At 47.6% G+C, this 24,573-nt stretch overlaps 1 protein-coding gene across 3 annotated transcripts in view; it reads right to left on the bottom strand.

The window, feature by feature from the left end:
* BMPER (BMP binding endothelial regulator) overlaps window positions 1-24,573 on the bottom strand; it is a 200,117-nt gene that overhangs the window by 79,907 nt on the left and 95,637 nt on the right. For all 3 annotated transcript variants that reach the window (XM_070424770.1, XM_070424773.1, XM_070424772.1), the window contains exons 7-10: window positions 9,866-9,965; window positions 8,184-8,293; window positions 5,375-5,515; window positions 2,693-2,797 (exon numbers count right to left, since the gene is read on the bottom strand). In XM_070424770.1, the coding sequence (XP_070280871.1) occupies window positions 2,693-2,797; window positions 5,375-5,515; window positions 8,184-8,293; window positions 9,866-9,965 (456 nt within the window). The remainder of the gene's footprint in view (window positions 1-2,692; window positions 2,798-5,374; window positions 5,516-8,183; window positions 8,294-9,865; window positions 9,966-24,573) is intronic.

Genomic DNA, 24,573 nt, shown 5'->3' with positions numbered 1-24,573 from the left:
TATGGCACACCAAAAAATATATAGCATGTTTTGCCAATCTGACAAATAAAAATAGGTATAATTTTGACTTATTCACACCAGATGGCTATTGTTGTTTTGGTTGTTGTCATTTTTTTATTTGGCAATCTAATAGGTATGGCACATTTAAGAAATTCTTGTGGCCCACCACTATGTCTCGGCACACCAGTGTGTCACAGCACACCAGTATGTCACAGCACACCAGTGTGTCACAGCACACCAGTATGTCACAGCACACCAGTATGTCTCAGCACACCAGTATGTCACAGCACACCAGTATGTCACAGCACACCAGTATGTCTCAGCACACCAACTGAAACTCACTGAGCTAGACCTAAATTGTATAAGGGCCATGATGACTTTGAATAAGACTTAAACTCAGTCCCATTCAGCCATCCCATGGAGTGGGGCATCACAACATGCGTTCATTGCCTAGAGCTCTCTCTTCTATTTCTATTGGGCAGCCAGGTCTCCTTGGGTTTCTCGGACTGAAAGCAGTTGAGGACAAAACCAAATGTGCTTGGCTCTGGCCAATGGCATGATGACCCCAAGGGGAGAGGAGTGAGGGGCTCTATCCAAATAGAGCAGAGCTGTCTACGTCCAAAGCCCCCAACAACACATGGCGATGTGATCCCCTACATCTGCGTGTTGGCAGAACTGCCATCAACTTCTTTAGACAACGGAAGGGGGGCTGGTCATATTACTAAACTAGGGGGGATAACTCAAGCACGTGCTATGAGGTCGGGGCTCCTGGCTGTGGCACTCCAGGCATGCTCCCACCTCAGCGGTAAGAAGGGGGCAGTAATGACAACCATTTGGAGGAGTGGTCTCAGCATTAAATGGGGTCAGCCCTGCGACTGCAGAGAAAGTCTCAGTCCATGTGAGCGATGGTGAGATGATGGTGTCATCACAGCCCTGTCCCCACTGGAACCCTCATAGCCCTTCTCACGAAAGGTAGTCCTTTGCCTCTGGGGAGCTGCCAGGGAGGCTGGACAAGGAATCCAACCATAAGATCCTCCTTCAACAAGGCACCCACACTTCTGGGGAAAGAGATGCGCAGTGCCCGGCCAGGACAGAGCGGGGGACGCGGGACCATTCCTTGGAGTGTTTTTATCTCTCCGGGCAACACAGGGGAGGGGAAGGAAGTGTTCAACAGGATTTCCATGGTAGAACTAAGTTTTCTCCCAAAGTCCTGTGCTGGCCACGGAGGAGGGAGAGTGTGCACTGGAGGAATGGTTGGAAAGATGCCTAGAAACATGAAGGCGGCCCCCGAGGCAGGAGCTGGGCACTACAAGCTTTGACAAGCCGAGGAGGGAGCCAGGGAAAGGCCTGTCTTTGGAGGCATGGATGCCCCTGGCCCAAACGTGGCCCGCCAAGAAGAAAGGCTAACGAGATGCTGCCGGTGACATAAAAAGCACTGACCTCCCCACAGCAGGAGGACAATGAAAACCAGCGACCCCGCCACGGCGGCAGGACCCCGTAAAGCCGGACTCTCACCACGGCCCATGGAGCTTGTTACTGGAGCCACTAGGTTGGCACCGCGCCCTGATTTTGTCTCTGGAATAGGAAGCCCGTTATTACTAACATGTGCGGCAAGCGGTCATTAGCAGCCAGGGTTCCCCCAGGACTGGCGGAGAAGTGATCTTATTCTCCAATGAATATTTATAAGCAGACCGTGTTCAAGTCCGTGGACTGGATCTCCCTTCTTCTTTTTTATGGGAGGTTTTTGGTTTTATGTCCGAGGCTTTTTAAAGCAAGACTAATTAGGGTTTTTTTAGATGGGGTTTTTTTTCTCCGCTTTTTTTCTCCCTCTTTCTTCGGTTGTGCAATAGCAGCAGCTGTTGTTTCTCATGCTGCGTTTGGGAGTCAAGCAACAGCAGCGCCTTGCTGTTTACAATAACCACAGATGTGGATGAAATGAAAGGCTGTCGATACCAGAGGAGAGAGCACATGCCCTGGATCCGTGCATGTATTTTTTTCATTCACTGCAAGGTATTGAATAGGTTTGACATTTTCCCAAAATGCATGGGTTTCAAGTTGCCGAGGCGAATTCACTGAACACGAGTTTTAGAAGATAATGGGCACTTTATTCAGTGAGTGGGAACCTCGGGCTTCTGAAAAGATATATTTCCACCAGGACGCAATTTCCATTCGGGCCTACAATGGAAGCCAGGGTTCGAGAGGGAAAACCTCAGAGGGGAACAGAGTGGGGCGGGGGGGGATGGTGCTGCTAGGTAGGAGAAAACCCTTGGGAAATTTATTGAGAAACAACCACATGTGACTTGAATGACTACGGGAAGGGACTCTGATCTGAGGAGAGAGAGAGAGAAAGGAGGAGAATGCAAAGGGCGCCGCTGCTGACACTCAACAGAAAACCCGGCCTAAGAGACCAGGGAGCAGACCAACAGGCGTTGGAGACATGAAAACACAGACCTGGGCAGAGTCACTAAGAGACAGGAGAGCGGAGACGAGAGCAAGGTGGGAGCTGTCTCCATGCAAGGCTAGACTCCGGGGGAGCTGCAGAGGGGCCTCGGAGGGCGCTGTGCAAGGGGCAGGGGGCTCTATGCGCACTTGGACATTTCAGGGGAACAGGGTTCGGTGCCCAGGGGACTTGCCACACACTGGACGCTCCCCAATCCTGGTAAAGGCACAGGAGCCTGCATCCCACACGTACCTGCGGGCAGCTGCTGATGGGGGCGCACTGCTTCTTGCGACACTCGGTCTTGCCTTTCACACACGCACAGATGGTGCAGTTCACGGAGGACCACATCTCTCCGTCCTGGGGGAGAGAGCACAGGGTTCTGCCATCAGGGGGTGCTGTGGGGAGCTAGACCAGCAGGCTGGACTCTGTCACGGGAAGCCTTTCTTAATGAGTGATGGATGCCATCATTAGATTACACGACTCTGAGGTACCTATTGCACCTACCTGATTTAATGTAAGATCAGATTTAAGGGGTGTGCACGCGCACGTGTGCCTATGTGTGCCCGTGTGTGCATGTGTGTGTACATGTGTGCGTGTGCCTGTGTGTGTGCATGCGTGCGTGTGTCTGTGTGTGCACGCACGTGTGTATGTGTGTGTGTGTGTGTGTTCCTCTCCAGGATATAAAAAGAATTCTTGGGCAGCTAAGTCCTATTTGCATCTTGCTCCTCCTGCACTAGGAGACAAACAGGAATTTCATACATGATATCATAACAAAGGTCTAATTTTTCCCATTTGATGAGACGGATATGTTCAAAGCTGAGCCAGGCACCAGCCATTAATTGACATGTCCGCAGGTGGTTAGTTTATTCCCAGATGGGACATGGTTCTGGACCACATCGGGCACAAACATGCCAAGGACAGAGACTAATTCAAACGACTCACACTTCCCAGGCAGACACCTGGCCGGGAAGCCATCTGAAAGCGAGGGGTCTGTCCAAACGCTGGGAGCCACTCAAGCGTGTCCCTGCCTGACAGGTGCTCTGCTCCCTACAAGCTGGGAAGCACTCGGGGACACATTTTCTCGCTGCTTGGGGAATTGCTTGGGCTCACTGGACTTATGACCAGCCATTGCCAAGTGCCCGGCCACAGGAACCCCCATGCCTCCGGAGAACAGGCAGGGATGGGCACCCTTGCTTTTGGGAAAAGAGATTACAGGCAATCAAGCTGGGCCTGAGAACAAACCAGGGCTCCTTCCTTGAGGGTCTCAGCGGCAAATGTTGTTAAAAACAGAGACACCAGCTCAGGTCTGCAAGGTTGACTGCACCTCTTTCTCTCCCTTCTCGCTCTTTGGAGCTGTTTCAAGAACTGCCTGCTCTCCAGTCAGTGCCTTTTACTTCTCAGGAGAGGAAGACCCGACTGACTCTGTCTTAAGGGCATCTGACTATTTCAGACTCTGAGCCTGTTCCTGGACTCCATTTCCAGGATGACCCGTCAGGGATTTCTGCCTCAGTTCACATAAAGGAACTTCTTCAGGAGGGGCCTGGAAAGCACTTGGCACACAGCACCATCACGAGGGGGAGTCGGTTGTGTCGGGGGCTCTGGGCGGGGTGACTGCGTGCAGAGAGGACCCGAGAGCTCTGGGCCCCTGGTGCCAGTACCACACGCATAAGACCCCTTCCCTCGGGCATGACACACCGTATCTTCTTGATTCCCTAAGAACCTGGGCTCCTCTCCGATCCCGCAGTGTAACAGGAGGCCTGGTTCAGTGCAGCCTGCCAGAGGAGCTCCCCATCTGCTTGGTTCTGGGGGTCTCAGTTCTCAGGGGGATCACAAAAAGACCTTCGGGGACAGAGGGACTCCTCCACCCCTGGGGAACAAGGACAAGATGGAAGGACTTCGGACAAAGTCAACAATCTTCATCCTGATATTTAAATGGTCGCTGCACAGCCCTGTGGGTGTGGCTCAGTGGGTTGGAGAATCCTCTTGTACACCAAAAGGCCATGGGCTCCATTCCCAGTCAGGGCACATGCCCAGGTTGGGGGTTCAATCCCTAGTAGGTATGGGAGGGATGGGAGGCAATCGATCAATGTTTCTCTCTCACATCAATGTTTTCTCTCTCTCTCTCTCTCTCTCTCTCTCTCTCTCTCACACTCACACACACACACACACACACACACACACACACGCACACACACATCAGTAAGCATACCCTTGGGGAGGATTAAAAATAAATAAATTAAGTAACTGGCCACTGCACAGCTTGCTACTCGGCCGTCAGGAGACAGTGTAAAATACCTGGGGAGCACGTGGCCAGCAAACAGCCCCGCTGGCTCGGCCAGGGCAGCGCTCTCACCTCTGCTCACTGCGGTGCTGGCCCCGTGCACCGTGAGCATCCTCACCTGACCATCTCCCGAAGGAGAAAATCTCTCTTTGAAAAGCAGCATCATAAAAACGTCCTGAACGTCTCGAGCTGCAGACCATCAGGACCCTGGCGAGGGGCGCTGAGCCGCTCTGGCCAAGAGGGTCCCGGGCATTCAAGGCCCCGTAACGGCACCACCAGGGGGGCAGTTTCAGCCCAACCCCAGCCACGGGCCGACCACATTGGGAAAAGGCAATGATGCTGTTATAAGTTTAAAATATCTTATAAAGCAAAAATATAAAAAAACAAAGCATTTTTCAAAGAAAAATTTTACCAAGAAAAACTTTTTCAAACACTTGCTTCTCTGTCTCCGTGTGTACTGGATTCTAAATATAGACACATATAAATATCATACTATAAATAAGTGCAGTTATAGATGAACACACATACATATATATACATATATACATACACATACCCACACACAATATGGAAGACCCCAATGTGCATGTTGTCTGGAGCTTTTTACAATTCAGTGTATACAGTCATTTCTGTGAGCCTGGCTCATGACGTACCCGAAAAACCTTGTTGCCAAACTTGCACACTTTGGTGTCTTCGGGGGGCACGTGTAGGAGGCACTCCTCACAGCAGGCCTCCTCGCCCTTGTCGCAGCCACCGGCCCGGGAGCACTTCTTCTTACACACCACAGTGGAGTCCTGGGGGCCCAGAGGCAAGCTGGAGATTAAAATGATTCCCACCCGCACCAAACATCCTCCCTGCCTTGTGTTAACTACCCACGACTCACTGCTTTCAAAGACAGTCTGAAGATTCCGAATTTTAATTGACTGCAATCGATCTTTCATCCACTTCAAAATACTTTTTGTTGATTAAATATCTGGACTATGAAAAGTGTCCCTACCTTCCGAGGGTTTATGATTTAATGCTCAAGGGACTAACGTTCTGCTTCAGTCACCGTGTGGCAAGAAGGCCCAGTTCACGATGGGCCAGTCAGTTCCTATCCTGTTCCTCTTTCCTTCTTCACTCACAGTGCCTTCTGGGGATCCTGCCTGGCTTTGTGCCACCTTCTAGGAATTCAGCATAAAGGCAGGACAGCTCTGATCAAAGAGCAAAATGAACAGTTAATGTTCCACCTCAAAATGAAATCTATTAGTGTCTTCTGTGTTTGAACAGGAATGGAGGGAGCAATTCCAAAACTGGACCTGGGTTCCAGAGCTCTTCCATAAACTACACGACCTACACCAGGCCACCGAACCTCTGAGGGTGACAAGCTGATATCTGTAACTTTAAGGGGCGTGGCCTGGTTTCTTAAGAAGTGGTATTCCATGAATTAAATGGCTTATTGAACTGAGTCTACTGATTCATTCAACCACACATGGAAGAGAGGTTCAGAGCAGCTTAAGAAAAGGAAATCTCCCTAGTTCCCCAGCCAACAAGACACAACTCCACCTGGAGCAGGTCGATGGCTGGAAGGACTGGAAGAGCCAAACATCCATGAAATTTAGTGGGAGACAGGGATGGAGAAGAGAAGTGTCCCTGGTAGATCAGCAATCCCCTCAGAGTGTTGAGTTAAGGTGAGAACGAACAACGGCAGAGAAATGAGATGAAACCCCCCCCCCCCCCCTCCAGGATACAGACCCCACTGGTAAGCTTTGAGCCAGGACGCATTTCTGAACATTATATACATGCAGGTTGTATAAACCTTACGTAATGTCCGTAGATTCTGTGCTAATTATATAACTTCAAGAGGTACTTCTGGTACCATCTACTATAGTTTCATGGATTAATTATACAAGATTAATATGACACTGAGGTGATCCTTCAAAAAATGCCATTTGATATCCTTTATATCAGGGGTGAGGAAACTTTTTCCTGCCAAGGGCCATTTAGATATTTATAACATCATTCTCGGGCGATACAAAATTATCAACTTAAAAATTAGTCAGTTATATTTGGTCAAACATTGAATTAACTCACCCCTAATGCCTTGGCAGGGCCAGACCAAATGATTTCGCGGGTCTTACACAGCCCACAGGTCGGATGTTCCCCACCCCTGCTCTAAGCGAAGAGAAAATCATACTGACTATCCTAAATGACTGCAGCCTGCTTATTCAGACATTCAGTTTGCCAAGATGACTGCGAACCATGATAAAACAACCTCTTAAAGGAACACTGTTGGTGACACTTCTTTTGAGTCCTGGGACATATTTCTTAGTCATCTCTCATGGAATCCATGAGACCCAAAGCACTGTGAGCAGAACTAGTTCCCATTCAGGGGATGTCTGGCTTTCCTGCAATCAAGAGAATTGGGAATGACATGGGTTTTATCAAAAGCTCAGTATCCCCAAGAGGAAGCTATAACCTGTGAAATTCCTGGAGAGAAAGAGAAGTCCTGAGGATGGAGGTCAGGCCAACAGCAGGAGTGGCCGTCTGTTCACCACAGGCTAATACAAGCCACGAAGAGAGGAGGGAGCCTCGGGAAAGTACCTCAGGCTTAGGGACGGGTGGGTGCTCAGTGCCAGGGAGCACACAGGGCAGCCCTTACTCAGCCACCTCCCTGCAGCAGCGCTGCTACTGCTACGTCACAAAGCCTGCCACGAGGAATCAGGACCTCTGAACCCTCATCATGGCTACTGACTCAGAGCTGGTATTGAGCAAACCTCCCCTCTGGCCCTCTCTTGCCCTTAAGCTATTAAAAACAAAACCACCGCCAACAGCACCACACACAGGCTACACAGATGTGTGGGTTAGCTCACTAATGAATGATCCTAAAGTCCTCCATATAAATGATTCTGTTCTTGGTTCCAAAAATAAATCGCCACATAAGCCCAGTCTAGAAATGTGGGATGTGTATCCCTTTAAAACTGGGGAGTGGTGGAATTCTTTCTTTACCAGTCATTCCGCTTCTGGCTGCCTTTTGAGAAAAGCGAGTGATGCCTCAAAGGAGGAATGACACGGTGAACAAAACATAAATACTCTCTTCCCAAACTCCCAGGTTGATCTTGGGATGGATGCACTGAAAATCCATGCCGCTCTTTTCTCTCGGATGTAAGGCCACTGTGCCAGAGGTTCCACTGTGGATAAGCAGCTCCAGAGAACACCGCCGCGTGCATTTGTCTGAGTTTAGCAAGTGCCGCAGACGGCCCCTCAGAGTTTAGTTCTCACCACCAAAAACGAACTTGCTGTTCTCGGGAAGATGACAGTGAATTGTAATTTGGGTCCTTGTGACCTTAAGTGTGATTTCACCCTACACTGGCATCAATAATGCCTCCCTCTGAGAAATGGCACATTGTGTTTGGCCACAATGTTAACACTAAAGCCCAAGATGCTCTGTTGTCGGACAGCAGCCCCTCGGAACCACCGTACCCTGCAGGTGCACGCCGTGCAGTCGTCGTACAGAAACGAGGATCCGTTGTCATACACATCACTGCGGAAGAGGCAGCTTCCAAACGGGAGGTCAAACACTTTCCTCTGACCTAGAGGGAAGCAACGGCAGAGTGTAAGCAAGGCAGAAGCCAAGGACGCCCCCCTCCTTATCAGCAATTACAGCACAGGCAGTTCCACACTCTCACAAGCCCAGGTCCAGCCGATGCACAAAAACAGAGCCATGGGTCAGACGCTCCCAGGGGATCCCCAGGAATCACTCATTTAGAGAGTTTTTCTTACAAAGAGTTTGATTGCTCGCTATAAGTTCAACAAATCTTTATTGAATATCCATACAGTGAACCAAGAGGACTAAGACATAGACTTTAATTTGAATCTTAAATAGTCTAACCTCTAACTCAAGAGACTAAGGATCATATGGAGGAAGCTGGCATGTGGACGACAAACGACCGCCAAACCACCTCATGCTCTAGAGCAGTGGTTCTCAACCTGCCTAAGGCCGCGACCCTTTAATACAGTTCCCCATGTTGTGGTGACCCCCAACCATAAAATTATTTTCGTTGCTACTTCATAACTGTAATTTTGCTACTGTTATGAATCATCATGTAAATATCTGATATGCAGGATGTATTTTCACTGTTACAAACTAAACATAATTAAAGCATAGTGATTAATCCCAAAAACAATATGTAATGATATATGTGTTTTCCGATGGTCTTAGGCGATCCCTGTGAAAGGGTCGTTCTACCCCCAAAGGGGTTGCGACCCACAGGTTGGCGACTCACATGTTGCGAACCGCTGCTCTAGAGCCTCCATCATGGACTGTCTCCTTCCCGGTGGCGACGTGCGTGCTGCCGCCATGCCACCAGGACAGTCGGGCTGCAGCAGCTTCAAGCATAAGCTTAGGCATCACAGGGATCGTGTTCAGGTGCCAACCCGTCACCCCCTGGCCGCGCCACCTTCCAGAAACCTTCCCTCTCAGGACAATAAAACTAATCGGCGCACCCAGACCACACATTCGAATGATGTCATGTCTTTGGCACCTCCATAGCACAGCTTCTTAAGATTCTTTTTTATGGAATCTATTGAGGTGACCTGGTTAACAAAATTACGTAGGTTTCAGGTGCACAGGAGATTCTTAAGATTACATGGGAAGCAGCATATAAACTATTTCTCATGGTGCCTAGTACATAGGAAATGTGCAATGAGAGCGAGCTAGTGCTTCCTTTTTTGGCTATTACCCATGCTTCCCTTCTAAGCCTCTTGTTTTGGCATGTTATTTTTTCCCTCTGAAAGTACCAGGAGTCTGTATTCCTCTGTTTACTTCACATGCCTTTAGGATCTGTTCCGACTCATCAGATGCCCGGTTACAGGTAGGGTCTTCAATACTGTTCTCCCACAAGAAGGCATTGCCCCAGGCTGCCTGGGGCACCAGGTCACAGATGCAGGGAGGCCAAGAGAGAAGAAACCTCCGCGGAGGCCTCGGAAAAGAGACACCCTCCCCCACCCTGCACCTCGTGCCCACCTGATGCTCCTTTAATTAGAGAGGTTGCCATGAAGACAGGACACTCTGAGGACCCAGCACAACCATGAGGATGAACACGCTCAGTGGAAACCAGTGAGAATATATCACAATGTTCTTTGACCTTAGAACTGTCACTCACCCAAACATTTGGGGCAGCACTGCCCCGGGGGAACGTGGCTAAGGTGCTGAGGACAGGAGAGAATGGGACAGACCTCGCGCACACACTGTGTCCTGCCTCCCTGAGGAAGAGAGAGAGAGAAGCACATTTAGCACAGTCAGTGAATGCAGATCCGATGACCAAGGTTTCTGGACCAAACCAGGGCCTTCCCTGGTGACTGCTGGGACCCGCGTAACTTCTCCCGAGCCTCCTCCTCCCTTCCCTGTAGACCACAGGAATTGCACCAGCCAAAAGCCTGCCCTCCGAGAGGCGGTGAGGGCATCACTTTCACCCTGGCCAGGCCTCTATCTGTCCTCCTGAGGACCAGCCAATGTCTCGATGCCTGAGATTTGGGGCTTTTGGGTCTAAAATTGGAAACTGTCAGGCAAACCAGGATGAGTTGGCCTCCCTCCCCTACCCCAAGCAAGCCAAGGAAGCCCCTCTTCCAGACCCCATCGCTCTGTAGGCCCTGTACATCTTCCTCCAGGAAGGCTCCCCTGCCTGCCACAGCTTACGGGTGTTGCTGGGATGGCTCAGTGGGGCTGGGATCAGGGAGGCGGCAAATCTGCTCAGAATGAGTGCACTGCAAGCCAGTATTCAGACAAACAACTGCACTGAATTTACCAAGCTAACCCAACCTGTCCATTACCTCGGTAGAAGGTATATGACACTGAGAAGGCTGGCAGAGCTTCCGTGTGCCCAGGGAGAAGCCTAGAGCCTTCAGATATTGTCACTACTCCCCATTCTCAAGCCTCCAGCCTCTGTGACTGCTGGCACCCATTCCTTCTTCCTAGAAGGTGCACACACAGTATGCCCACTCCCTTCTCTCGCCCTCAGAGAGGCACCTGTTTTTCAAACTTGTAACTGAATCTTCAGAAAGCCGGGACTGGGGGAAAACAAGACGAAACACAACAAAAACAGCAGCTTTTCAGTCAACTTACATCCAACACCTCTGCAAGGCTCATGCGAAAACTACCCTGTGCAAAATGAATTTGCTAACAAATTTGTGACTAATTTTCACCAGTTGGCTTCTCTGGGATTTGAGATAGAAACTAAATTAAGAGCCGCAGGCACCCGTTGTCTCAGGTTGATAACTTATATCTCAAGAGGCCTCGGGAAAGGAGGGACTGGCCTCCCAGAGCCCGGGCCTGGTGGGAAAAGACCCCCCTCGCATTTCCTCAGTCCCCAGCGCCTTCTGCAGGGACTCCGCGTAGCTGCACAGCCCCCTGGGTCACAGCCATCCCCTCCCAGCACGCTGCCGTCTCCTGTTGTTGCTGCCTTCTCTTCCTGTTCCTGCCATTTGTATTATTATAGTTTATTTTTTGGTGGGGATGGGTGAAAAGGGTAGGGCACATGATGTCTTTTTAAATATTTATGATTTTTAAACCACTTTACTGTTGGATCCTTCCCCAAACCAATAAAGAACATGTGAAAATACCACAAAGAGCTCTTCTGTTGCTTTTCCATTATTTTCAGATCAGCAAGAATCACTAAAAAGCTCCTAAGAATCCTGGCTGTTCCAGGGACAGCTCCTCCCCAGACTCCGCAGAATCCGAGAGGCTGGCCCCTCACCGGACTCCAGGGACTCGGACTCCGAGGAGAGACCAGACGCTGAGGTCGGCCCCAGCTTACACATAAGCCACAAATGTCAGATGGAGAGGGAGGACACCGGCTGCCCTTAGCTTTTCATTTCCAAGAAATCTATCTGCAAATAACTCCCTAAAATGTGGGAGCCCCGGCCGCACGGGGCGAGCTGTGTGCGGGCTTCTCTCGGGAGCACAGAGAACGGATTCTTCTCGGGGACACTCTCTGTTCTTGTTGGATCAGCATCTACTTCTCAGGCATGTTTTAAAATTACAATTTTTTAAATGTTGCATAATTGCACAGGAGTGAACTTGTCCAACACTTTGGAAAGCTGGCAAAAGATTTCTGTGGACGCCAGTAATTTTCCTTACAATGAGGTCAGAGAGCGCATTTTGCATACATAATGCAGCTGCGGAGTGTGTCTCCCCAGAGTCCCCTAAAGTAACTTGAACTCCAATGGGGGTTTGCTGGTTTGGTCGAGTTTTATTTGGTTTGGGTTGCAGCTTGTGGCACAGTCCCAGTCCCCAGGCTGCCTGCCCAGGGATGCCTCCACAGAGCCCCAGGCCGGTTGGCTCACAAGCTGTGTCTATGATTTCAGCTCCGCAGGGACTCTGGTTAAACTATAAGCTGCGGCTGTGCTGTAAACTAAAAATGTTAAAGTAGCAGAAGTAAACATTCCTGTTTCTAAAAATGTACGAATCCCCACGGTACCTGCACACACTCGGGCTCTATCGGATGATGGCCATCGCCTTCTAATTGGCGTCCCTGCCTCAACTCTCTTCCCCTAATTGATCCTGGAAGGTTCCATATGGTCAGGACTCCTTTCCAGCATCTATCCATCATTTCGTTATTTGATCAAATATTGGAGGCGAGGCCTCACATATGCTGGGGATATAGCAGTGAATGTAACATCCATAAATCACTCTCCTGATGGAGCTTGCATCACCACTGAGCATGCCCCCATGCTAAGGTAGAGGATGAATTACCACTGCATTCAGGATCAAGTTCAACCCACTCAGGCTAGAAGTCACTCGCTGACATTTGTTTCTTTTTTCTTCCAACACAGAGGCACTACATTTCCCAGACTCCCTTGCAGTTAGGTGTGGCCATATGACTCAGTTCCAACCAACAGGAGGTGAATGGAAATAATATACCACAAAAGTCTTTGATGCAACCAGAGAGAAAGGGGGTTGAGAAGAGATAGGAGAGGGTGAAGGGGGGGATAAATGATGATGGAAGAAGACTTGGCGTGGGGTAAACATACAATACATAGATGATGTATTATAGAATTGTACACATATATAATTTTATTAGCCATTATCACCCCAATAAGTTCAAAATAATAAAATTTTAAAAAATTGCAATGCTCTATTCTCTCTCTTCTGGATGGATAACAGGCTGAATGGAGGGCACATCAAGAACTTTGCAAGAAATGGAAAAAGCCTGCTTGCTTCCTAAGTCACCATATGGAAATCTACCCACTGTTTAATGAACAAGAAAAAAACAACAAAAAAACGCTGCATGAAAACCCTCGGACACATTAGTTCTCTATCACCACAGTTAGCCTACTTTGTCAAGATACCCATAATCTTCTTTCCAATCTTCTTCCCTCCCAACTCCAACCTACAGAGAAGGTCCAGGGTACCTCATTTCTTTCTTCACTGCCTTAAGCACACCTTACAACTTCTGCCTGTTAAACATACCTCTTCCCCTCTCTCCCCCCATCATTGACCCCTATGGAAATCCCGCTTCATTCCAGGTCTACCTCAAGCCTCTTCTCACCTATGAAGCCTTCTAAATCTGTTTGTGTCCCAATAACCTCTTCCATCTTCTCAAATCTCTTTTTTTCTCATCTATTCTCCTGTATTTTTGACACAGGCAAGATGACACTGGTTTTGTCTTCAAACTAGATTATTGTTGGGGCAGGAATCAGTCCTTAGAGCCCAACATCCTTCATAAAAGCGATGGGCTCAAGGAATATTTCAGTAAAAGTTTGTTGCATGAAGGACAAAGCCACCACTCTGCTGAGCTCTAGAACTGCCTGAATTCTTCAGATGTCTTTAACCACAGGATGCTGATGAGAAGGCACAGTTGAGGGCTGTCTGCATCCACTGACGTCTGTATGTCCTTGACTTTTGTGCATTTTAGGTAATAATCAAATATTTGTTGGTGCTGAGACTTCAAAAACCAACAGTCAACCTCAACTTGGAAAGCTGGTAGGATTCCTAGGATCTTATGTATTTTGTTAAATGTTTGAAATTTACTAGATTGTTAAAATACATAGAGACTACTGACTACAGCCGGCCCTTGGACAACTCAGGGGTGAGAGGTGTCACCCTCCCATAAAGTTGAACATCTTCATGTAACTACTATAGTCTCACCTGGTCAACAAAGAAGGAATGCCAGGACCTTCCCCAGCACTGATGAGGCATGACATTCACCATCTGTCTTTTTTTGGAAGGGCAAGTGTGTTCTTTAGAGGTGGCCATTTGTTCTAATTGCATATCTGAATGCTTCTCCAAAAGTAGCTGTTTTTAAAAGACTTGAAACATGTCCCAGGTCTCTTGTCTGCCCCCTGACTTTTGTTTTAGCTGATTCAGTCAAGAACACAATGCTTTGTGTCAAAGTTTACCCTAGAGTAGCAGTTGTTGCATAATAAAACTCTATCTTCCTGAACAGAGCGATGAGTGCAGGATGATAAAACCATAGCCATGTGCAGGCAGGATGCCTCTCCTACCCCTGAGGACCACTGAGAAGTGGGGGCTGGAAACCGTCCTGCGGCTTGGAACCCATCCCTGGACCAGGACTCAGAGCCCAGCTCTCTAACGGGAGGCGAGAAGCAGAGCAGTACGTTTCTAACCAGTTACAGCCAATCAGCTGCACTTGGGCACATTCTACAATGGTTGTTTTGTCCAGTGTTCAATTCTTTCAAGAGAATGGAGTTCTCACTCATTCCAGATGAAGGTGGGAACAAGGGGACAGGAACACTGGAGCGGCTGGTGTAGGGGAGAAAAACATTGTGAGTGACACAGAATACTTATGTCATAACAAACAGTGGTGCAAAGCTGATTTTGAGCGGAGGGAGCACCTACTCTGAGTTACAAATTGGGTCAAAAAACTTCACACATGAGCCCTAGCCCATTTGCTTTAGTGGCTAGAGCATTGGCCTATGGACTGAAGGGTCCTGGACTCCACTGCAGTCAACAGCATGTACCTCAGTTGCACACTCGATCCCCAGGCCCAGTCAGGGCACGTGTGGAAGGCAGCCAAGTGATGTGTCTCACATCGATGTTTCTCTCTGTCTCCCTCCCTTCTACTCTCTCTAAAAATCAATGGAAAAATATCCTCGGGTAAGGATTAACAAAACAACTTCACACATGAAAAAACCAACTGTCCTTGGCCCTACCTCCCTTTGACCTGGATATTTCTTGTGGTAAAGTTTCAGAGCCTGGCAGTTACTTCCAGGCGTAAAGCTCTTGGTGCTTGACTTTCCCTGTTCTTGGCCAGTGCAGGCAGGAAGTCAAGCAGTGGAGGGCAGCAGGTGAGCTGTCCAACTAAAATAACAGAAGTAGTGTGGAAAGCGGAGAGAGGACACCCAAACTTTGGTGGGTAATGAGCCTACTTAGAGAGAAAGAGAGAGAAAGGTACACACACACACACACACACACACACACACACACACACTACACTGGCGTACAGGCATATACCACTGTGGTATAATAATTTAGGTGTGCGCTTGTGAGACCCATTGGACTAGAGTTTTGTACCATTGACATTTTGGGTGAGATCAGTGTTCTCTGGGGTCGGTGCTATGCTTTGTAGGGTGTTTAGTAGATACCTCCATCCACTAGATGCCAGTATCACCCTTCATCCCCTGGTTGTAACGAACAGAAATGTCTCGACTTTGCCAAGTGTCCCCAGGAAACAAAAACACTCCCAGTGGACAGCAATAGCACGAGATCAAAGTTTCCCCAACCACAGTCCAGGCATCTGCATCTTTAATAACCTGCCCTGGTGATTTAGATGTTGCTGCCTGAGGCACCGGATTTTGCAAAATGCAAAACAAAACCCAACTTTGATTTTACACTGAGTCAAGGACATGTGGGGAAAGCTTGGCCAAGATAACCTATTTTGTCCCATACAGTTTAAGCAAACAATACCTGTGGGAAGTACCCTCTGGGCTGACAAAAAATAAAAACCCTTCTGTCCTTCACTGCCTATTCAGAGAACCATGACCTCGCGCTCTGTCTTGGGAATCAAACCGGAAGCAAATCCCTTTTCTTTTTCCCATCAATTAATGTGTCTAAGTCCAAGTGTGCTGTTGCCAATGTCACTGTGTTGGATTCCTATTGCTGCTGCAACAAATTGCCACACAGCCTTTAGTGGCTAGAAACCACACACATTTATTATCTTCCAGTCCTTGGAGGTCAGAAGTCTGAAATCAATCACTGAGCTAAAATCAAAGTGTCAGTAGGGCTGCCCGCATTCCTTCTCGAGACTCCAGGGAAGAATCCATTGCCTGGCCCTTTCCAGCTTCTGCAGGCTGCCTGCATTCCTTGGCTCATGGCCTCCTCTCTCCATCATCAAAGCCATCAGTGTAGCATCTTCAAATTTCTCTCTGCTCTGATTCTGGCCCTCTGCTTCTGTCATCACCTTTCCTGTGATCGTGGCCCGCCTGCCTCCCTCTTATAAGGATTTTGTACCAGATCCCATCCAAATATCCCAAGGTAATCTCCCATCTCAAAAGCCTCCACTTAATCACATCTGCAAAGTCCCTTTTGCCATATAAAGTAACAGTCGCAGATTTGGGGGATTAGGACAGGGACATCTCATGAGTCGAGGGGTACATTATTCTGCCTAGCACAATTATTAGTCAAGAAATGACATATAATTTCACTGTAATAGTTCAGGCCTGAAGTCACTACAACACACCAATATAACCTGTTCCATCCACCTTCCCCTCACTGAAAAGGCTTGGTTTTCTTATGTTTTTCAGAAAGAAAAGATAGTCAAGAACCTCAGTTTCAACCCTGGTTGCATGGCTGCTGAGCTGAACAAGTTGTTTGCTCTTCTCCTTATGTGCGTGCCTAGTTATTTCATCCTAAATTTAGAAGGTGACATTGCAAGCAAACCATCTGAATTTCTCACCTTATTCTCTCCTTGTCAGGGGCAAAATCCCACATGCTGATGGACAGCTTTAGGAACAATTTCAGGGCGTTAATAAAGTAGGAAAATCTCCCAGGTTGCCCACAGGCTTCCTTAAGGCCGCAATGCCAGCCCTGTTGGTGAGTAGTAAAGCCCCTAAGTTGAAGTTCCCACCAAGCTGTATGACTTGGCCAGTCATCGTCTGGCCCACGCCACCAGCCCTGTCGGGACTGCAGTGTGTTCTGAGGGCCAGAGGGATGAGTCCCAGAGAGGTTGACTGTGCTCATCCTGATGAAAGACACTTGCAGAAATTATAGGAAAGTGCCTGTGTGGCCTCCGCAGGGGTCTGCGGGCACCACAGTGAGGCCTTTCCCTGCTGACAGCACAGCTCCAGGCCGGCTATCGCCCACCTGAGTGAGCACAGAGGTAGAGCCAGAGCTCATAATTCCCCTGAAATAAACATCAGACCCCCCGATTAACAGGTGGTATGCATGCGTTCACTATTGTATGTTAAGCCTCATATTTAAAGGTGAAGTGTGTCTTCTTTGAGTCCTTGCTCTTAGCTCTTTCCTGTCGCTTAGCTGAATGGCAGGTTTTTGTGTTTGTTTTCTTAATATTTTTGCTTTAAAAAATAAAATTTAGAAACTTTTCCTCTTCCCCAAACCCAGCATTCCACAGTCAGACACACACATCACTGACAAGACTGGGATACCATTTGCGGCAAATTCCAACAAGTTCTGGGTTTCCACAGATACTTTACTCCTTTCTTTTCTATTTCAGAAGCAGGAGGAGAAGGCCATCCTATGGCACCAAGCTCAGAGGAGATGGCTGAGCAAACACCCTGGGAAGGGCGGGGCGAGGAAAGCCCTGGCCATCAGGATGAAGTTGCCAGCCCCGGTTTGTTTGGTGTCTGCAGGCCTGTGCAGAGGGACAGCTGAGCATAAGCGATCTGCCCCGAGGAACGTGATACCTCATTCCCAGGTTCCCAGAGCAGAGAGGTAGGGCTTGCTGACGGGACCCTGAGAGTCTGGCCCGGCCAAGCCAGCGAGCACGGGTGTTCCCTCTCTGAAACGATCGATAAATAAACAAATAAATCTACAAGAGAACACCCTCCCAAGAGTGCACATTCCCGGAGACCACCCGGGTAGGACGTTTCTCAACTGCCACCCGAGAGAAAGAGCCAAGGAAAGGAAACGAGCCCCATTCCTCCTCTTGCCTTTTGCATCCGAGTTCACCCTTTCATCATCATGTGAGGAGTCAGGGCTGCTGCAAGCCCACCGCTGCACATCAAACACTCTATCCACAGGCTGGCCCGCTGCCAGGGAGATGAAAGGAACAATCGTTCAGAACTCACACCTTCCCTGAGTTATGAGCCAGTCCTGAGAGGAAGGAACTAACACCCTTGTGCGGGAGAAGGGGCGTTTCTCACGTTCGCCAGGCGGTCCACACCGCGGACGCGCTGGACGTGCGGGAAGGACGAAGGCACGCGAAGACCTCAGATGGGGCAAGAGTCCCTGGAAATACTGCCCCGCAGAGACAGAAACACGGGCGTCCGTGGTGAACTGCTTCTCTAGAATCTTCCTGTTGACCATTCAGTTTCGGCTACCAAAACTAATTTATGCAGACCACGTGCTCTGCATGTTGCTTCATCTGTTTCCTTACTGTTACATCTGGACTTATCATCGCCCCGAAGCTAGGCTGAGCGTTCATGCAGGGCAGGAGCCCCTTTCACATTTCTTCTGTCGTCCTCAAGTGCCTTCCTAGCAACACAGCAAGACCAATGTAACATCAGACCTGCTTGGTTTTTCAGTTCAACACCTACCTGTTGGGTTGTCAGTTAAAGCTGAAAATAATTCAGAAGTGTGTATGCTCCAGGGAAGTTTCCCGAGGCACCAAAATATCTGTTGTCTTGAAATGAACTAGTCTTCATTCAGATATGCCCGGCCCTGGCCCGTGTGGCTCCAGAGGTTGAGTGTCACCCATGCACTGAAATGAAGGTGGCTGGTTCAATTCCCGGCCAGGGTGCATGCCCAGGTTGCAGGTTTGATCCCCAGTAGGGGGCGTGTGGGAGGCAACTGATGGATGTTTCCCTCTCACATCAATGATTCTCTCTCTCCCTCTCCTTCTCCCTCTCCATTCCTCTCTCTATAAAAATCAATAAAACATATTTTAAAAACAACATATGTCTGGATTCCCTCAGTGTATTGACAAAATTATACTTAGAAGTCTTTGAACTATTCCCTAATACAGTATGCCTGAACACACTCCTGAAAAATAAAATTACATTTAAAGTCTATTTTAATTTCCAAATAGCAGTGGACTAGTCACAGCATTTTGGCTTTGCCTATTCAACACATTGTGAGTTTCTATGTGTTAGACACTGTGGTCTTACAATGAGAACTTTTTCAAAATCTCCACTCAGTGTAATTACTATGTACACTTCTCTATTTTGTATCAGGTGCCAATTGCCTAAAACTCTAAAAAATACTAAACCGTTATAAGTAAAGTGTCATGGGGCCCCATAAACACTCTGGCCTCCATCAAGGGACATGGTCCAGGTTGACTAGAGGTTTCTGGCACTATTCATTCAAACTGGTAATACCCCTGGGTATTGGTCTTGTCAACCAATTCGAAGTTTATGTTCTGAGATAATCAGGCTGCAACCCAATCTTGGCAAGCTCTTGGGATGATTGCGATCGAGGCCAACTATGATCAAAGGAAAAGAAGCGTCCAGGCTGTTGGAAACAGCTGTGGTGGGGGGTCCCGGTTTGAGCCAACGCTAGTGTTCTGACATGTCTGGGCAAGTCCAGTGAAAGGGAGAGGTTCACTCGTTTGGCTTCTCATGAGAAAGAGAGAGAAAAAAATCCATCCTGAGGGAGGGAGAGAGGCAGCACAATAGAATCACCAGTCACTGAGTCGACGGACAGGGGGGAGGTGGTATCTGAGTGTATCTAGGCATCTGCCACTCAACTCATCCCAAATGCAGCGCATGGATGCCTGCGTTGGTCCAAGGGGAGGAAGATGCTGAAAGCAAAGCCTGAAAGGACTGTGGCACTAAACCCCTGTGAAATATTCACAGACAGGCCCCAGGAATTTGGGATTCCTATAATTGAGTAAAACATACACAGAGGAAAGAGATGTTGGTCCTTCCCACTTCCCCTCCACACCTGCTCTGTCATCAGAGGCCGCCAGGACATGAGTAGCAATGCAGAATCCAAGCGCGTGGCAGCAGCAGTCATGCCAGGCTGAGAACCCAAGTGCCAGCCAAGTGGTGGCAGTGCATGGTAGTAATATCAGCAGACACAGCAGCAGGGGACTCATCCAGCCCAGAGAGTGGCATCTCCTCTCTCACAAGCACTGACTTCAGGAAGCCTGGCCTCAGTGTCCAGCACAGGGCAGCATAAGATAGCACCTATGGACAAGGCCCAGGTGTATCCTCTGACAACTGTATTTACATATTTGGCCAGATAGAGAAAGTGTTTGGTTTCTGATAGAAACAGTGAGTTCTACAAATTGAGCTTCTCCTGGAATCATATCAGGTCAGGTTCAGAAGCGTTGTCTTGTAATCGTGGCCAGTACATGCTGTGGAGAGGCCAAAAGGGAGGAGGTAGCTCAGTGAGGTAGCAGCTGGGTAGGAAGCTTGCCCAGACACATACAAGGTCTGAGTGGACAAGAACTCTGTAACTGTGACAACTTGCTTAGCAACCCCAGAGTTTTTTCAAAAAAGATGCAGAACCATAGCATGAAGTCAACCTTGTTAGAGGAATGGGGAAAAGTTCTACCTGAACAACACAATGAGCACCTTCTATGAGAGGACGATACGGAAAGGCCAGAAATCTGGAACGCATTGTTGTAGGCCATCACTAGGACAGAAGTTTAAGTGCATGAGAGAACTACCCTAAAGGCCTCAACACAAACCAGCGCCGTCCCCAGGCTTCCTAGGAATTGATGGAAGGAGAGTGAAAGGACACCTGGGGTTGGAAAGACCAACCCTCGTAGAACAGCTAGGACTTCCATGGTCAGTGGACCAAGACCAGCCACTCAGAACATGCCCAGAGGCTCTCTTCAAAGACCAGAGTTGAACGGGAGTGTTTGTGGAGCGAATGTCCAGAACTCAGGAGGCGGTGGTTCAAAATCATCCACCATTTTATTACACCAGGCCAAACAGAGGATGGTGACAATGCCTTGAAGACAGGCAGATTAACTGAAAGTTTACATACTAAAGGCAGAACACCGACCCCTTTTATGACCAAGAAATCCAGAAAAATCACTTTTTAAATTCATCTGTGTTATTTATAAAGAGCCTCATCAACAGGTTGGTTGCCGTGGTCAGAGAGCTGATGTCAACAAGTAACTCAAAGTATATGACCAACTGCTGAGCAGAACAATGCTACTTCTGATTGGTTGACTACATTGGTGATCTGAAGAATGTCTGGCATATCCACGAGTGTGGAGATGGTGAATATTGCCCTTGCAGTGAAGTATTTCCCTTAAATTTTAGATGTGACATAAATTTTTTATATTTTCTCTGGGGAGCTCTCTCATAAAGTCTATTCAGAGACTCCAAAATAAACTGTCACCATCTCCCCTCAGACAAAACATGAAGGTGGAAAATACACTCGTTTATGTTCTAGATTTTACTTACAGTACAGTGTGGACAATTCTGTGCAATGACTATTTTGTGGTTTTGTTCTGGAAAGGTGTTTCCAGTGGTCTGGGACCAGGAGTATGACCCACTGAGTCTTTGAACAGGTGTGGCCTGAGAGCCCATTAGGCTCAGGTCTTGCTCCCTTTTTTTTTTTTTTTAAAATATATTCCACCGATTCTTTACAGAGAGGAAGGGAGAGAGATAGAGAGTCAGAAACATCGATCAGCTGCCTCCTGCACATCTCCTACTGGGGATGTGCCCGCAACCCAGGTACATGCCCTTGACTGGAATCGAACCTGGGACCTTTCAGTCCACAGGCCGACGCTCTATCCACTGAGCCAAACCGGTTTCGGCCCTTTTTTACAAACTCCTCCCCTGGCAGATCCACTTTGAAATCACAAGTGGCCCATTCCCTTGGACCAATTCTCCCTGGAAAACTGTTGCTCTCTTTACAATTGTAATAAAACATGCCTTGGTGTGGAAACCTGGGCAACCACACAGGGATAAGGATTCAAAATCCATAATTCTCACAAGGTCTCATGGGTTCTACTTTAAAAAGCCCTTTGATTCCCAGTCAGGGCACATGCCAAGGTTGTAGGCTTGATCCCCAGTAGGGGGTGTGCAGGAGGCAGCCGATCAGTGATTCTCATCATTGATGCTTCCCTCTCTCTCTCTCTCTCTCTCTCTCTCTCTCTTCCTCTCTGAAATAAAATATAACAATAAAAAATAAAAAACATAAGAGTTCTTAGAACTTGGAAATGACCAGAGGAGTACTAGCACCAAAATTGTTCATAGCAAAAATTTTAAATGATTCTGTTCTCAAACATTCCCAGGTCCACGGGGTCCATGGGATATACCAGTAGGAGAAGCTCAGTATTACACGTGTCCTAATGTGACGGGCTAAGGGCTGCACATCTTTGCAAAAAGGCCATGTCCTTTAGCTAATATTTATATGTGAGGTCTTTGCATTGAAATATTCTCAAAACTCCAAATCTTATCCATTCTTAGAGTTGCAGAAATAACATCCATGAATGTGGCAATGATACCAAACTCCAGAAACTGGATGATGAATCAAAAATTTGAGGGAAAATAATGACTTCTTAAAATGTTTATGAACTCCTAGTCGGTGGCGACACGAGCAAATCAGTTATACCTTAAAGCTCAGTGCAAATCAAGAAAGGCTCCAGATTATAAATCGAGAAGGAATACTGGCCCCCGTCTTCGTGGCTCAGTGGACTGAGCATTGTCCCATGCACCAAGAGGTCGCTGGTTTGATGCCTGGGCTGCAGGCTAGATTCCCAGTAGGGGGCATGCAGAAGGCAGCCGATGGATGTTTCCTTCTCTCCCTCTCCCTTCCTCTCTTTCTAAAGTCAATAAAAACATTTTTAAAAAATAAGAAGGAAAACTGGAAACCCTCATGGTTCAAAGGAACAAAACCCTGGGGTTAAGGGCTCCTTCCGACCCCAGTTTGCACCTTCCTTACTACTTTGCACCAAAGTGACTGAACTTCCCTAAGCTCCGATTTCCTCAACATAAATTAGGAAAAACAACAGTACCCACTCTCAGAGCACATATAAAGAATCAGACGAAGGAGGTAAAGCTTTTAGCCCAGTGCCTGGTGCACAGTAAGTGCTCATTAAATGTTGGCTCTTGCAAATACTCAGGGTCAAATTAATTTTGAATCCCAGCCAACTCCATAAATGAATAAATGAGTGACCTTGGGCAATTTATTTCATCTGAGTTTTGGTTACATTATTATTAAACAATGCCATTTTCTTCACAAAGCTGTTGTGAAAATTTTATGAGTGAATGTGCTTCAAGTACCCGGAACAGTACCCAACCTATGTACTTGACCTATAAAACTTACCGATAAAAATCGAGCCTTCAGCTCCCTTACCCCATAGCCATTCAAGGTACCATTCACTGGCCAGGAGAACACGGCCGTGCAGGGTCCAGGGCTGCGGTGGCTCTCCCTGTGAATTTGCCGGAGAACACTGGTGTTTTCCTTGGCACCAGCAACACATGGAGTAGTCTTTGGGGTGTACAGTAGTGTATACATCACCCATGTATTTGCATAAAGTTTCAAAGCACTTTCTTGATATGTGCAGTGTGACAGCGGCTGTCACAATATATTTATATAAGTTCTACGCAGATTTTATAAAATAAACTTGCAAATGTTTGTTTTCCTAAGGAGGGGTGTGCTTTGGCATTGGGGGGAAACCATTTCATCTCGCTATAGAAAGGAACACACGCTGGCCTGCTCCCCTATTTGCAGATAGAATAGGTCACTGTGTTACCATTTTTTAAAAAAATGCTTTTTCTGTAAAAAACAGCATTGAGGGGCGCTGTGACCACAGTCCACCTGAGGTCCAGAGGGAAGGATAGGTGGCCTTCTGCACACAGAATCCCTCAGGCAGATTGTCCCAGCCCCAGCTGGCTGGCCATCTTCTCATACAAAGGCATTAGCCAGATGGGAAAGACTATGACAATTTCTTCCCAGCACGTCCCGACCTTTACCTGTCCTCTTTTGCAGGCACTGGAAGAAGTGTCTGGATTGGCTGAATCGTTCCATCCAAATCATCAGGTAGCATTTCCTAAACTAGTACTTTGGGGAATCCTGTTTCCTACGAGGTTAACAGGGACTCCCTGACACAATATTCCTACAAAGAAATGGGCTAGGCTGTGCTAACCAAAGTGACATAGGTTTCTTTATCGCAGGACTTTTCTTATCCTTTAACTCATATGCATATTCAATAGGAAGAATACGGGATCCAGTGTTTCTCAAACTTATTTGACCATAGAACCCTTTTGACATAGCACATGAACATATTCCAGTACAGTGTAATGAGGACCACAATTAAAATGATGGCCACCTTCAATTTACTACTGTACATCAGTCCTCAGCATCTGTAACTATAGCATTCTTTGTCTTTGGCACAAATTTGCGGGTGACAATTTTTGGTTATATAAGTCCTTATATTGCATAGTCAATATTCCTTAATTGAGCAATCAATTCTGTTCCCCAAAACCTTCTCTCACCCCCGTAAATACTATATTAAATAGTTGGCTCTTCAAAGTCAACTTCAGGTTATATTTTTATACATTTCAAAAAACACAGTGGTTTTTATTTGTTTGCAGGATACTATCGTTACAAGCTATCTCGGGATTCCCATTCTTTTATTTATTTTTTTCAGGATTATCTTGATTTTCTTTTCAGAACTTTTCCATATTTTACTACAGAAGAATAGAATTCTAAGCCCTTTCCCAATTCCATAAACCAGGTCACCCAACCAACGCCTGGCATTTCTGGAAT

Source organism: Myotis yumanensis, unplaced genomic scaffold (assembly GCF_028538775.1).
Source record: "Myotis yumanensis isolate MYYU_CA2020_CCGP unplaced genomic scaffold, mMyoYum1.0.hap1 SCAF_9, whole genome shotgun sequence".
Classification (NCBI taxonomy): domain Eukaryota; kingdom Metazoa; phylum Chordata; class Mammalia; order Chiroptera; family Vespertilionidae; genus Myotis; species Myotis yumanensis.
Note: the sequence above shows the minus strand (reverse complement) of the source record. Positions and strands in the feature narration are given on the sequence as shown.